This window comes from Chiloscyllium plagiosum, chromosome 27, assembly GCF_004010195.1.
Source record: "Chiloscyllium plagiosum isolate BGI_BamShark_2017 chromosome 27, ASM401019v2, whole genome shotgun sequence".
NCBI classification, from domain to species: Eukaryota; Metazoa; Chordata; class Chondrichthyes; order Orectolobiformes; family Hemiscylliidae; genus Chiloscyllium; species Chiloscyllium plagiosum.
In genome coordinates this window covers 35879847-35894989 of record NC_057736.1, presented here as the reverse complement: position 1 = coordinate 35894989, position 15143 = coordinate 35879847, and the positions used below count along the sequence as shown (strand labels likewise).

Here is a 15143-nt window from a genome sequence, read left to right as displayed (position 1 = left end):
TTGTGTGACACTCTGCACCAGCTGATGGTGAGTTTGCAAGTCCTTTTGCACCACAATAGAGACAACAGAGGCTGTAGATTTTGCTATTGCATGTTTGTTATGATATAGCCCAAATGCCTTCAACTGAATATACTAGACCCCTACTTCTCTGTCCCACACGTAGATTGAGAAGATATATTCACTGATCTTACGTAGAATCATGGAATCCCTACAGGGTGGAAGCAGGCAATTCAGCTCATCAGGTCCATACCAACCATCTGAAGAACGTTCCACCTCAACCCATCCTCCTTACCCTGTCCCTGTCCCCCTGCATTTCCCATGGCCAATCCACCTAACCTGCACATCTTTGGATTGTGGGAGGAAACCGGAGCACCGGGAGGAAACCCATGCAGACACGGGGAGAATGTGCAAACTCCACACAGGGAGTCATCCAAAGGTGTAGGATGACTCCCGCTTTGTTTCTGAAAAAAATGGTAAATATTATTAGCAAAGAATGCGCATGATGCAAGGAAATACATCACCAATAAAGGTTAGAAAGCCAGCAATCGTTAATTCAATAATTGTTCAAAGATGCCTTCATAATGATAAAGAAATCTTTCTCCAACAAGCATGTTGAGTTTTCTTCTTAACTCAGTTAAAAGTTGGTTTCTTTGTTTATTTTGAAGACAGAGTATATGTTGTCTTGGACTTAATTTCGGTCCTAGCTGACTTCTAACTTCTTTTTCACCCACCACAATTACGAACCATCTGATCTTTTATCACTTACAATGTCTCCAAGATGTCTCCTGCATTGTAATCCTCAACACTTTTTAGTGCTGAATAAAAGACCAAAAACCATCCAAGTACTGAATAGGTTTGTATATTTTTGGGGGGAAGCTGCTCTGGCATCTCCCTGATACTTCAAAAAGCAATCAAAAATTCCATCATCCTGCAATGTTAAAACTCTAAAATATAAGTTTCACCAACAAAACAGGGTTAAAAACAAATTTGACTGAATTTTCTCATTATCAATTGAAGAGTCTCATCAAACAGGATTCATGGTGTTCTGTGTGCTACTGCTCAAAGCAAGTTATCTTATGCAAACTTTTGATCTTCGCCATGAGAACCCTTCAGCCAGGCTCTCATAAGCCTTTGTCAGGGAATCACATAGATGGAAGTGATTGCACTGCCAAAACATTGGGCTTTCATGCCTCTTAAACCATATTTGAAGCCCATCTCAGTTGCTGGAAGAGTCTTTGACTCTGAGTCTTGACTGTGGATATATCGAACTTTAATTCCAGCATGTATATTATCAAAGCAGACTCATGACTGCAGATGTAAATTAGTGGCTGTCTGTATAGAAATTCAGGAACGTTATGCTGGAACTCCCTAGTTATGCTTGTGCACAAGCCAAACATCTCTCTGTATCAATGTTGTGTCATGCCTTTCAGTCTCTGAAATTCCCTTGTCACTTTTGAGAGTTGGATGATTGGATGTAGAGTAACTATACAGTGTACCTAGACAGCCTCCTAGTGTACAGTGACAAAGTTCTCTACCAGGAGGAAGAGTCAGCTGCCCTTAATGGTCAATTTAACGAAGAGTGACTGAGAGGACCTCTGCAGGATATGTAGTGGATCAAGAATAAGAGCTGCCCAGGTCTGTAAAAGTAGAAACAGCAGTGCAGTTTCCTTCTCCCACAACAAAACGAGAGATTGTGAGGTTCTTGGGAATGTGTGGATTCTCCTGAAAGTTTGTCCCAAACTCCAGCACAGTGGCTGGAGTGCCTTCCATAGAGCCAGGCAAAGGTAATATAAAGTGAAAAATGTAAAAACATTTTTTAAAAGCTAAAGGCCATTTTAATAAGTTTACTGTGCTGGCAGCTCTGAACTTTAAACAGGCACTTAAAGTAGTTGGTGTGGGTGTGACATTGATGTAGGAACTCCTCTGCGTAAAGAACCTTCCATGCATATCTCCCTTAAACATTTCCCCCTCACCTTGAACTCATGATCCCTAGTAATTGAGTCCCCCACTCTGGGGAAAAAGCTTCTTGCTATCCATCCTGTCTATACCTGTCATGATTTTGTAGATCTCAATAAGGTCCCCTCTCAAACTCTGTCTTTCCAATGAAAATAATCCTAATATACTCAACCTGTCTTCATAGCTAACACCCTCCATACCAGACAAAATCCTGATGTACCTCTTCTACACCCTCTCCAAAGCATCCACATCCTTTTGGTAATGTGGCAACCAGAACTGTACGCAATATTCCAAAAGTAGTCGAACCAAAGTCTTATACAACTATAACATGACATGCTAACTCTAGTACTGAATACCCTGTCTGATGAATGAAAGCATGCTGTATGTCTCTTGACCACTCTATCGACCTGTGTTGACACCTTCAGAGTACAATGGACCTGAACACCCATATCTCTCTGTACATCAGTTTTCCCCAGGGCGTTTCCATTTTTAGATTTGATTAGATTCCCTACGGTATGGAAACAGGCCCTTCGGTCCAACCAGTCCACACCGACCCTCTGAAGAGTAACCCACCCAAACCCACTACCCTCTGACTAATGCACCTATTGCTATGGGCAATTTAGCATGGCCAATTCACCTGCACATCTTTATACTTACCGTATAGTTCGCTCTTGAATTGGATCTTTCAAAATGCATCACCACACATATCCGTGGATTGAACTCCATCTGCCATTTCTCTGCCCAATTCTCAAATCTATTATATTCTGCTGTATTCTCTGACAGTCCCCTTCACTATCTGCTACTCCACCAATCACTCACTCGGGATACCTCACCATTAGCTGCTCCTTCATCGCCAGTATCTGCTTTCTCATCCACTTCCATCATTCTCATTCCCTCCATTGTGTCATTACAGAACAAACTGATTCACCCCCTTGACTGATAGCTCCACTGTACCCTGACTGACCTACCTGTAATCCCCAAACTGGTTACACTTAATCCACAAGATCCCTGGGGACACAGGTTCTCTTGGAGTCTGGGTAGGACCAAGTAATGAATAGTTAGATTTATCCTATGCAATTTGTATTAGTTGTATAATTTATCAACTCTTTGAACATTAGAGTCAAGGTAGAATTTTGTTAGGTAGCATATCACGTCATGTAGAGAAGTGATGGTAAATGGAGTTTGAGATACAGATCAGCCATGATTTAGCCGAATAGCAAAAAGAGATTCAAGGGGCTGAAGGGCTTACTATCACTCTTAATGCTCCTAGAGTCCTAAAGACAATGTTTTTCCTATCTATTCTTGAAAGTAATTGTGAAAAGTACATTTTTTTTCCCTAAATTATGTACACACAGGTTGAACATTGATCCATCATCCCAAAAAGCAACAACAAATAACTAGGAACAGTAACAGAAGAGCCTACCACTGAGCAATATCAGGCTTAGCAACATTTCTTTTGGTGTGTGTGTTTCTAGGTTGTTGGTGGAGTTCTGTTTGAAGGATTAATAATGAGCTGTGTCAGGTAAACAATCAAATTTGTGCCTATCACTTTTCTCAATTGTGGGAGATGCTCCTATGCATTATTTCAACTCTGACAGGTACTTGACCTATTTAAATGTACCTCTTGTTTTTTTTTAATTTATTGGGATTTTCCGTTTTGGATTTGACTAGGATCTCAGAGTTGGGAAAAACACATTTCTGATCAAACTACATCTTTGATCTCCCCTTATCTCCACAATCTGTTACCTTGTTTTTTTTTGCCACCTTTCTGGAAACCACAGATGGAACCTTTGTTTATATATCTCTGCTGATATTTTTCTAAAACATGGTTTGTAACGCAAAGAGAACTCTCCACAGTTGCAGATGAAAATCAGGACTGTATAATGCTTTCTGGATATTCCTGACAATTAGCTTTGTTATTCTTCAAGCATCTTCATGATTCTATTAATCTTTCTGCATGAAAAGCTGGTGATCTATTTAAAGTTCAGTACAACATGTCAAATGGAAATGAATCAGTGAAACCATGTGAAGCTTTGTTTATTGCAGAGTTTTAATACAGTTCTTAATGAAATGCTTGTCTAAACATCTTGATTATATACTATCCACAGGCTACCCCATAAAAAGAAAGAAATATAAAACTACTCTATTTCTATTGTTTCCAAGTTTACAACATGGACTGAACGCCAAGACACCTTTAAAATGCGGAAGTCCTAGTGACTAATTAAAGAATGGAAGAATTTGCAATGCTTTCAGTCATTTCATGACGTCAGGACTTTCCAAGAAGCTTTATGACTAATGAAATATTCTTAAAATGTAGCAATTGTTGTAATGCTAGAGATGCCACAGCTAACTTTGTGCACAGCAAGATCCCACAAACAGCAAATATTAATGACCAGTTCACCTACTTCAGTGATTCTGTTAAGAACACCAGATAGAACGTCACCTGCTGTTGCTTAAAATGGTGCCAAGGGATGTTTTATATCCACTTGAGAGGGCAAATACTGGATTCAGTTTAACATTTCACTCGAAACACTGCACCCCTGACAGTACAGCACTCTTTCAGTATTCCTCTGGAATGCCAACCAAGATTATATGCTCAAATTTCAAAAAGCTACTTGTGCAAAATGGTTTATTGTCGATTTTGACAAGTGTGCCTTTTAAATAAGGAGAAAGTGAGGTCTGCAGATGCTGGAAATCAGAGTTGGAAATGTGTTGCTGGAAAAGCGCAGCAGGTCAGGCAGCATCCAGGGAACAGGAGAATCGACGTTTCGGGCATAAGCCCTTCTTCAGGAACCTTTCCAACACATTTCCAGCTGCCTTTTAAATAATGCTAACAAAATTGGGACCTTACATTGGGTAACATTTTAAGAAATATAAGGAATGGTAGTGGTCTGAACACTGAAGGCATAGATATTGAAGAGGTCTGGGATATTGTTGCTACCATTTGGACTGGTTCATGTCAGAGTACAGGTCCAAACTTTGTGTAATAGTATAAATCCCGTGATAGTAAATTGGCAACTTGTTTCACAAAAACAAATTATTGAGGATGATGTACATCTGAATTCAATACTGGAAATACTCAGCCAGTCCGGTGACATCTGTGATGGCTGGTCAACCAATTCTGCAGGTTTTCAGAGTCAGTTTCCTGAATTTCTTTTCTGCCTACTGCCCATAATTGGACAGTGAATTGGACATCGATCATTAGGCATTTCTAGAATTTATTATTCTTGAAGTGGCAGCAGGACATTCAGAAAATTATAATACAATCGGACAGAGCCTACGTGGTTTTGTGAAGGGGAAATTTGTTTGAAAAGGTTTTTTGAGGATGTTCCAAACTTTGGATGAATAAAGGAGAACAGGTAAATACAGTGTATTTGGGATTCTATAAGACATTTTACAAGGTGCCACATGAAAGATTATTGCACAAGATAAAACTTTTGGTGTTTGGTTGATATATTAGCTTGAATAGGGAATTGGATAACTAACAGGAAACAGAGAGGAGAGATCAATTGGTGATTATTAGGGGGTAAATTTTTGCACAGCCTCAGTACGGGCATCTCAACTGTTTACAATCTACACTGATGACTTGAGTGAACAGACAGACAGCATCATGGCCAAATTGAGGGGAAATGATGGTCTAGTGATCCAGAAATCAAGACTGATTCTCTGATGGCACATGTTCAAATCTCACCAGAGAAGATGGTGGTATTAAAGGTGGTATTACATCCAAATGAATATAAGTCTCTATCAAGTTAAAGGCTTGAATCCCACTGCTATCAAGTTTGAAGCCAATATTTTCTGCATGGTGCTCTCTGAGAGTGGCAATTTGAGATGCTTATTGTTATTGTCGATCAGTACGATAATCAAGGATTATTGCTAAAAGGCAGAAAAGTGTAGTTAAAGATTATTGGATCATTGAATGGTTGAGCAGGCTCAATGAGCTGAATAGTGTACTTCACAAATTATTACCAGTGCAGACAGATAGAAAAACAAATTGTGAGAAGGCTAGAGTCTGCAAAGGGATATACTTGTGTAAAAAGGGGCAAAAAATTGGCAAATGGATATACAATGTGATAAAATGTGGGATTGTGCACTTTGGGAGGAAGAATAGGAAGGCAGAATATTATTGAAATAGATTGCAAAATGCTGCAGTACAAAATGATCTGGAAGTCCTTGTATATGAATCACAAAAAAAGTAGAGTCCAAATAATCAAGCAGGCAACTAGAAAGTTGCCCCTGTTAAAAGCTGGATGGAGCATCAATATAAGGAAGTTTGCTATAACTGTACAGAGCATCAGAGAGATCACACTTTATTTAAGGAGGGTTGTATTGCATTGGAAGCAGTTCAGAGAATTTTCATTAGGCTGACTCCTGAGATGAAGGAAGGAGCAGATTGGGTCTACACTCACTGGGGTTTCGAAGAATGAAAGGTCAACCTGTAGAAACATAAGATTCTAAGAAGGACTGCAGGGACAATGTTTCCTCTCATGATGGAATCTACATCTATGGGTCTCCCATGAAGGTGAGGAACAATTTCTTCTCTCAGAGTATGGTGATACTTTGAGATTCTCTCCCAGATTCTGTGGTGCAGGCCTGGCCACTGATTAGATTCAAGGATGAGTTAGAGAGATTTTTAGTTGACGAGAGAGGTAAGAGGGGAACAAAAACATGCAATTCAGATCACAAACAGATCAGTGATGATCTTATTGAATGGTGGATGAGCAAGCTGGATGGGACCCCCTGCTGCTCTTCCTTTAGATTTCCCATCAGCTTAAGCATGGCTGGATGCTGATGTCAAGATACAAGTGATGGCACAATATGGAAACAACCCTGACGCTGACAGGAAAATTCAACCCAACAATTCAGATCTGAGATCTTTCCTCAGGTCTAATTCTGCTTGGCTCTGTATAGGTGATGCCTCCCTGTCAAATATTCCCAGCATTTTCTGTTTTCAACCCATTTACACGTCTCACAATTTTTATTTCTATTGATAGCAAGGTAAATGTTAAACAATTCCTGCAACATAAAATGAGCTGTTGATGTTGGTGCCATTTGTTTTACATTCACACAAAATCAAAAACTTACTTCCCGGTGTTTCATCAAATGATGACAGCAGGAATTAAATTTATTTTGCCATAAAATATTATGTGTCATTCAAAAATACATGTATTCCTTTAAGTATGGCTTACATGCCTCAGTTCAAAAATAACCTGTTTTCATGCAATCTTTGAAAATGCTAAATACAAATGCACACAAATATATGCGTATGTGTAATGCTTACATTGAACACACTCCTTTAACATTAATTCATTACAAATTAAAAACACCTGTTATAACCCATGACACACTGTGAGCCACTACCTCTTGGTAGAAAGAATAAAAGCGCAAAACAATCTCGCAAAAAAGATTTCTAAATAAGATACAGGGGGCAGAGGTATCTGGGAACTCAGTTAACCAAATAGCGAGATTTAATGATTAAGGATAATAAGACGATAATCAAACAAAACCTAGCACTTGATGCTTGTTTCTCAAGAAATAAAACTGAAAGGCAGAGCAGTTGTATTAAATTTGTAAAGCACCTTGGTTAGACTGCAATTGGAGGGAGCAGTTGTGGTTTCTGTATTATAAAAAAGGATAGAGAGTCATAGGAGGAAAGATGTACTTGATAACAAAACTGAGAAGTTATACCCATCAAAACAGTTTGAACAAGAAGAAAATATTAAGAAGATTTAATAGAATTCTTCAAGATTATTAAAGAGTTTGGCAGGGTAAAGGAAAAGATGATGTTTCTATTTGCAGGAGGTAGTGACCAGATCCAGTCGTCAGGGCTCAGTACATTGGGAATTTTGGATTTGGATGCCATCCAACCAGTCTCTAGCAGAAGCCATTGTGTGATGGGTTACATTTAATGTCTAAAAGGGAGAAGCATGTGACAAAATCCACTCCACATATTGCGTGTGAAGTTTTCCTGAAAGACAGTTTTATTAAAATATCAGAAATTTACAATGGAAATAAAATCTAGGAGCTGTACATTTATGAACAGAGGAGAAAGTGTATCATTTGTCATAGTAATTCAGAATTTGAAACAAATATCTTCACTGTTGGTCATAAACAAATAATGGAGCCAAAATATTGAATTAGTTGTGTTTTGGAATCTTCTTCAGTAGAACATCTGGTTTGCTGGATTCAGTACTTGAGCTGAACAGAGACTAAATTTCGATTAATACTTCAGATGTTAATACAAGTTCAGGTTGGATTTCTCAAAATCCAGGAAGCCTTCCCCTTTAAGGAATCTTTGCTATTCGAGAACCATCAATACTTTGCTAAAACTGATGAAAATTCCTTGACTGGGCTTGCTGTATGATCAAAAACAAAGGCAGTAATAGGTCAGAACATTAAGTTTCAATTTTAAAAAAGCTTTACATGTAACAAGATTTGCAGATAGTAGAACAGGTCACACTAGTTTCTGGATTAGTGGTGCTGGAAGAGCACAGCAGTTCAGGCAGCATCCAAGGACCACTCCAGCACCACTAATCCAGAATCTGGTTTCCAGCATCTGCAGTCATTGTTTTTACCAGGTCACACTAGTACTGACTTGATTAGAGACAAATTGGGACTGGTTAGTTATTTCATTAATTTACATAATTCACTTGAGGACAATATATCTATGTTACCTATGAAAGGCAGAGGAAGGCACGGCAAACCAAAGAATCAACTGAGATAATAGTTCAACTTTTGGGGTTGTGTACGTGAAAAATAAAAGCAATTTTAGAGAGCTCAGGTGAAAGAGCACGAAATTAGGACTAATTAGAAGGCAGTTTCCGGTGCCTATATTAGAAGGAGGACCTAAATATCGCCTTCCTCTGTGCAACTGTACGAACGGGAACTATTTCTGTCAAAGATGTACACATAATCGGTGCATGTGAGGGGAGTTAACTCATGATCTGGAAGGAGCAAAGCAATGGGGAATTCAGTTGCCTCAGGTTTATACTTTTCAGCTGCACATTAATCAGAAAGATCTGCATCAGCAAACAGCACTTTTAAACACAGAAAGCATTGAAAATGTTCAGCAGCCTGGCAGAATCTGTGGAGACAGAAAGAGTTAATGTTTCTAGTCGAATATGACTGCTTCTGAGTGATCAATTTCTCCAGATCTTACTGTTTTATTTCAAATTTCGAGCATCCAAACTATTTTGCTTTATTTTACGTGTCAATAACATACCGATCAAACCTATTTGTAAAGTGTAAAGACAAATTAGTACGTTTCATTAAAACTATTGCAAGCAACAGGAATTATGACAGAATGCTTCTGTCAGACAATCTATCTTTACTTTTTACATCTGCTGATGGGACAGCTGTCTATTTCCACGATTTTCTACTTTCATATCAGTTTGCTAATGCATGCAGTTTCGTTTATCTCAGGTCAGATCAAACGGATTTTGTTTCAATGCGTATGAGATTAGCAGAGGGCACAAACTGATAATAAATCCACAGCTTTTCAAGCTGATAAATTAGCCTGCAGAGATACACCTTTCACAAGTTGAACATTTCTGCTTCCTCATGCACCAAACAAAATTCTAAAGACCAACATGTCTCATTTAAAGACTATGAATTATTTGCACTCTTGCATTGAGGGAATCAGAAGAAAAAGATCTGGGAAACTCTGCAAGAAGCCACAACTGCATCTCTAACATTTTTCTTCTTCTATGGTTATCTGTTTTATCTATGATCATAACTTATTGAAGTTTTAAGATCATAGTGATAAATAAGCTAAGTGTTAGAGAACTGCAGCAGAGAGAGGGAGAGAGGAGATAGGAAAAAACATCATAAAGGAAAGTTAGGGAGATTGATTAGAACATAGGAAAGAAATGACTGGACATGGTCTTAATGAGAGACAAAATAAACACAGGAGTTAAAAAGTAACATATACTGAGTAAAGGACATAAAAATAAACAAATTTTCAAATCATTCTAAATTCAGTGTTTATGTAAAGAAACCGTGCATGATGTTTAAAATTGATCATTCAGTTTAACAATCTAGACAGGGAAACAAGTTGGGCTGTTGGACCTGCTAATTCTCAGCTTTGATGATGCTTCCATAGCAATGTTGGACAGTGAAGTTTAACTTTGTGAGGATACAACTGCAATGGAGACAGTACAGTGAAGCTTCACTCAATTAGCTCCTGGGATGAGGGGTTGAATATTAAGGCTGAGCTACAGGAAACAATTAAGAAGGTAAATGAAACATTGGCCTTTACGACAAGAGATTTTGGGTAATGATATCTTACAGCGGTTATACACAGAACACACCTGGAATACTGAGTGCATTTTCAGTTTCCTTAGTCAGGAAAAGATATACTTGTCATTGAGGAAGGTTCTCCAAAGGAAGGATTGTCTTTTGCAGAAAGATTAAATAGTTTGGGCCTATACCCACTGGGGTTTAGAAGAATGATAGGTGATCACATTTAAACATGCAGAATTTTTTCAAGGATTGACAGTGTGGCAAGAAGGATGTTTCCCCTCACTAAGAATCAAGTGACACAGCTTCATAATAAAGAGCAGACCATTAAGCACTGAGGTGAAATTTCTTCCCTTGGACAGTTACAAATTTTCTGAATCTTCTGTGGAGGCTCATCATTGAGTGTTCAGGACTGAGATTAATAGATTTCCATATATTGCAAACAACAAAGGATATGCTGATGATGCACTTGAGGTGCCATAACCTACAGGGTTACAGATCAAGAACTGGAAAGTGGGGTTAGACAGGATAGCTCATTATTGGCAAAATGTGCTGTAAATGTTTTATGTTTCTATGCTTGTAAATGGACACACAGCCAACCCAGGATGATGTATAACTAAACATGCATGAGTTTGTTTCTTCCTGACAGTGAATGCAAAGGACAGTTAAAAATGTCTCATTTTACAGCCTTTGACAAAAACGCAGAATAAAGGGTGCTTCTTGATCTGCACAACTCATGAAACAAAACTAATAAAATTAATACATTGATAAAAGGGGATAAAGGGATGTGGGAATCATGCAGGATTTAATTTCTGTTTATGTGGGTGACATGCACCAACACAGACTGCTTTGGCCAAAGGATCTATTTTTGTGTTGTGATTTCTAAATAATATGTTTTCTCCATGGAAACGGTTCAGTTGAAATTACAGTGGTGTGAATGAGATGGATCCTCTAAGAAGATTCCTCACAAACCAGTTATCTCTTAAATTAGCTTTCTATCTTGCTTGTGCAGACAACCCTCTGCTTCCCAACTACTAATATTATCTGCATGGGCATTGCATTTTGAGTAAAGTTGATACTCATACTCTCCATGCAAACTGATGTTCTCTCTGTTGCCGCAAACAAGTCATCAGCTGCTGCCTTTGAAAGGGCTTCTATGTCTTGGTCACTCAGGCCTCCAACACTTTGAGTAAACTCATCCAATGTGTTTTGGAACTGTTGCGTCTAGCTCTAACTTGGAATCAGAGATTTTTGCAGAGGGTTCCAGGGACCAGTAGAATTTACCTTTTTCTGGACAATCCATGGAAAGTCACTATGTCATGATTTCTGCACAGTTCTGATATGCATCTTGTGTCATCCAGTCTCTGATCATCTGGAGATTGGAGGGTCTGAGCTATTGTTTTAGCCAAGTCATGGCTCCCTATTCACTGACTAAACATGAATTTGACTACCAAACAGTCTCGCAAGAGGAAAAAAGATGCTACCATCAGAGACTCTGCTCGTTTTGATGCAGTTGTCCACAAGGATATCATTTCCTGCCCACTGTCACATTCTCCAATTTAAAAACACACCATCTCCTCTTCCCTTCCCTACCTGCACTCTGTATTTTATACAGGCTCACTTGTCCTCAACTGTTTTCTTGGGAAGATCTAACATCAATGATCTGACTTGAGAGAAGAAACACAAACGTTGACAGTAAGTTGGCCAAATGCACTCCTGAACTTCAAAGTGTAGTAAAGGGTGAAATCGTCAAGGAGAATTAATAGCCTGATTCTTTAGCCTGAATTAATAGCCCTGAATACTTTCTGCCAGTTTTTCCCCAGATCATAACTGGCAACCAAGTTTCTCCCTCTCCTAAGCCAATATTCAATTTTGTCATCTTAACCATCAGCAAAAAAACTGCCTCTGAGTTTCAGTCTGCCCAGCCTCTAATTTCAACACAGTCACCCATCTGATTGCTTGCTCAAAAATGGAAATTAGTTATGATGTTAATTATTTCTTGTAATTCAGTGATTCAGCTGCTTCAGACATTAAGTAGCCAATAATGTGCAGGAAGCAAGCTTTCCTCTGTTCTCTCAGTATGGAAGTCTCATGCATATCAATCAAATTGCAGGTCCTTAAAAGGTAAGGCAGTGAAAGTGCTGAGTTCAAACTCAGCGAAAAGTATGGCAACAATTCTCTAGGGTTTCTCAATTTTATTGGTATTTGTTAAGACCTGCTGGGGAGATGCTGATTTGGTGTGGAGTGAACACAGATCCAAGAATGACTATGAATGTTGGAATTCTCTATCTAGAATGACACTTTGGCAATATGTCAAATGGTTGGCAATGCCCAGATCCTACCTCAGTACTTCAGGAGAAGGAGAAAAAAAGAGAGAACTAGAGGAAAATTTCAAAGCAAAGGCAGTATATGAAGTAAAACATCAGGGTCATGAACTTCTCTTGATATCCCACTTCAATGTCAGCATAAAGTCAGCAGAAACCTAGGAGAAACAGCAAAAGCCATTAGAGGGAGGCAATTCTGCCTTGGTGACCTCTGGCCCAAGGGTTTGTTATCATGGATATCCATCCATACATCAATCTGAGGACTTCAAGCTTTCAATCAATTAAGAGTTATAGTAGAACGAGTGAAAACAAAAGATTGCAAGGGTGGCAAAAGATCAAAATGATTTCTTATAACAAAAATCATTTGTTAATAAAAGAATCCTTCACTTTCAGAAATAATTGTGATAACAAGAATCTGTCTTCAGAATCGGTGTTGGATTTGATAGAAGCATGGGATCACGCATTCAATGATCCTCTACTCACTCAAAGAATGCAGAAACTTCAGGATTGTTATTATCAAACATATTGTTTTAGTGTTCATTGACTTTGATTACTGCAGCGATACCAAAAAAAGACAATGGGGTTCAAATCCCCAAAGGACTTTAAACATTGAGATCTGAAGGATGTGTTCATTTAAGTTATTCCCATTGTTCATATTATTATTTCAGGTACAACAACAGTAATACAACAGAACATTTTTGAAACTCTATCTAATGAGGTTTTCTGGTCCCAGGGACACCATTCAGTACCTTGTGTTTGAGTCTACCACTGGATGATATACATGGTTTAAACCAGAGTAGGTCTTTGCATGCTGAATACTAGAACACGGAACTGTGTGCCTGCAGTCATCCATTAACTGGTTATTAATCATTTTCTGTACATAAGGATATGGATTGATAGTTCTCAAATGTCATCTTCCTGTGCCTGTTGTAATTAACTGGGCTGTCCTGACATGCATGCAATTAATTACTTGCTTGATAAAAATTCAAACAGCAATCTGATGCTTCTGGCAGTAGTACAAAGATTAAAAAACAGTTCAGGAACAAGCCTTTCGGCCTACCAAGCCTGCGTCAACACATGATGCCTTTTGCCTTTATCTGGTCTGTATTCTTCTATTCCCAGCCTATTCATATATCTGTCAAGATGCCTCTTTAATATCATTATTGTATCTGCCTCCACCACGTCATCTAGCAATGCATTCCGGGTACTTCCCACCCTCTGTGCAAAAAAACATGCTACCCACATCTCCTTTAAACTTACCCCTTTTTCCTCAAACCTACGCATTCATTATTGACATTTCTACTCTGGGAAAAAGATTCCGACTATATGTTCTGTCCATGTCTCTCATAATTTTGTAAACTTAGTTTGTAAACTTCTAGTAACACTATGTTCGTTGGAATCTTTCAGTGATCAAGACTTATCGTTTGCCATTTCTGAAAAACATTTGTGATTCTCCCTGTAGGGTTGAGCAAAAACTTTCCAATGCTTCTGGAGTCTACCAAGCCAAGCCTCTTAGGTATAAAGAAGAAGACATTTCAATACACTTTATCCACTAAATCATACAACCTGATGGCTGAGAGTACTTAGGAGAGTCCACATCTCCAAAAGTTAGAAAATGTTTGCAGAGATATTTATTAAAACATACCAGCGGGAAGAAAATAGTAACCCCAAATTAGAAATGTTTCCATATTTACGTAGCTTATAACTTACCAGGAAAAATAACAGTGCCCTGCGAACACTCCATTACGTAGACCATTTTCGGGAAAATCCAGTTCCACTCCAAAGCAGATTTCCGGCACCATAGGCAAACCACCAATATACTTCACCAGACCTGCTCCAATTTTGCCACTTGGCAATATAACTTTAACTCTGTGTCCAACCTGTATATCTAAGACAGAGCGAGGTGCATATGCTTTCAGGGGTCGATCACTTCCAGGGTCAGCCTTAAATCTGTGAGAGAAACAGAAAATATTGAATGATGTTTTAGCATTGCCTGGCAATTGTTTGTTTTCGGATGCAATATTTAGAGAGTTAGGACGCAGCATGGAATAATTACCAACTGGAGACATTAGAGGTAATTTTGATCTTGGCTGGTATCCTACTTGCACATAAAGGCACATACACAGCCCCCAAGTGCATACCCTCAAAATGTCCATGCCTCTTGCACCCATTGACACACATTTTGTTATCATAAAGGTGAGCATGGAGCTGGGAAACCTTCCAATCAGAGAATGGGTTAATGGAATATGCCTGAAGAAGAGAGGGAAAATAACATTCTACAAATTGAGAGGAAAATATGAGCAATAACGGAATTCAGTCATTGACACACTAACTCAAAAACATCAGTACAGTCACACAATATGATCCAGACCAAATGCTATAGATCTGGGTGTTCTTGAACACCAGTCAATGAACTAGACAGGAAGGTGCAACAAGTAATTAGGCAATTGATATATTGGCCTTAAAAACCAGAAGAACTGCAGATGCTGTAAATAAGAAACAAAAACAGAAATTGCTAGAAAAGCTCAGCATGTCTGGTAGAATCTGTGGAGAGAAATCAGAGTCAATGCTTGGGTCGAATGACCCTTCCTCAGAACATTCAGATGTATTGGCCTTTTAGAAAAG

The 15143-nt window shown here is 38.7% G+C and overlaps 1 protein-coding gene across 3 annotated transcripts in view; it reads right to left on the bottom strand.

The window, feature by feature from the left end:
- Window positions 1–4776: 4776 nt before the first annotated feature.
- LOC122563731 overlaps window positions 4777–15143 on the bottom strand; it is a 73746-nt gene continuing 63379 nt past the window's right edge. For all 3 annotated transcript variants that reach the window (XM_043717878.1, XM_043717877.1, XM_043717879.1), the window contains exons 8-9: window positions 14229–14468; window positions 4777–8312 (exon numbers count right to left, since the gene is read on the bottom strand). In XM_043717878.1, the coding sequence (XP_043573813.1) occupies window positions 8255–8312; window positions 14229–14468 (298 nt within the window). In that variant the 3' untranslated portion in view covers window positions 4777–8254. The remainder of the gene's footprint in view (window positions 8313–14228; window positions 14469–15143) is intronic.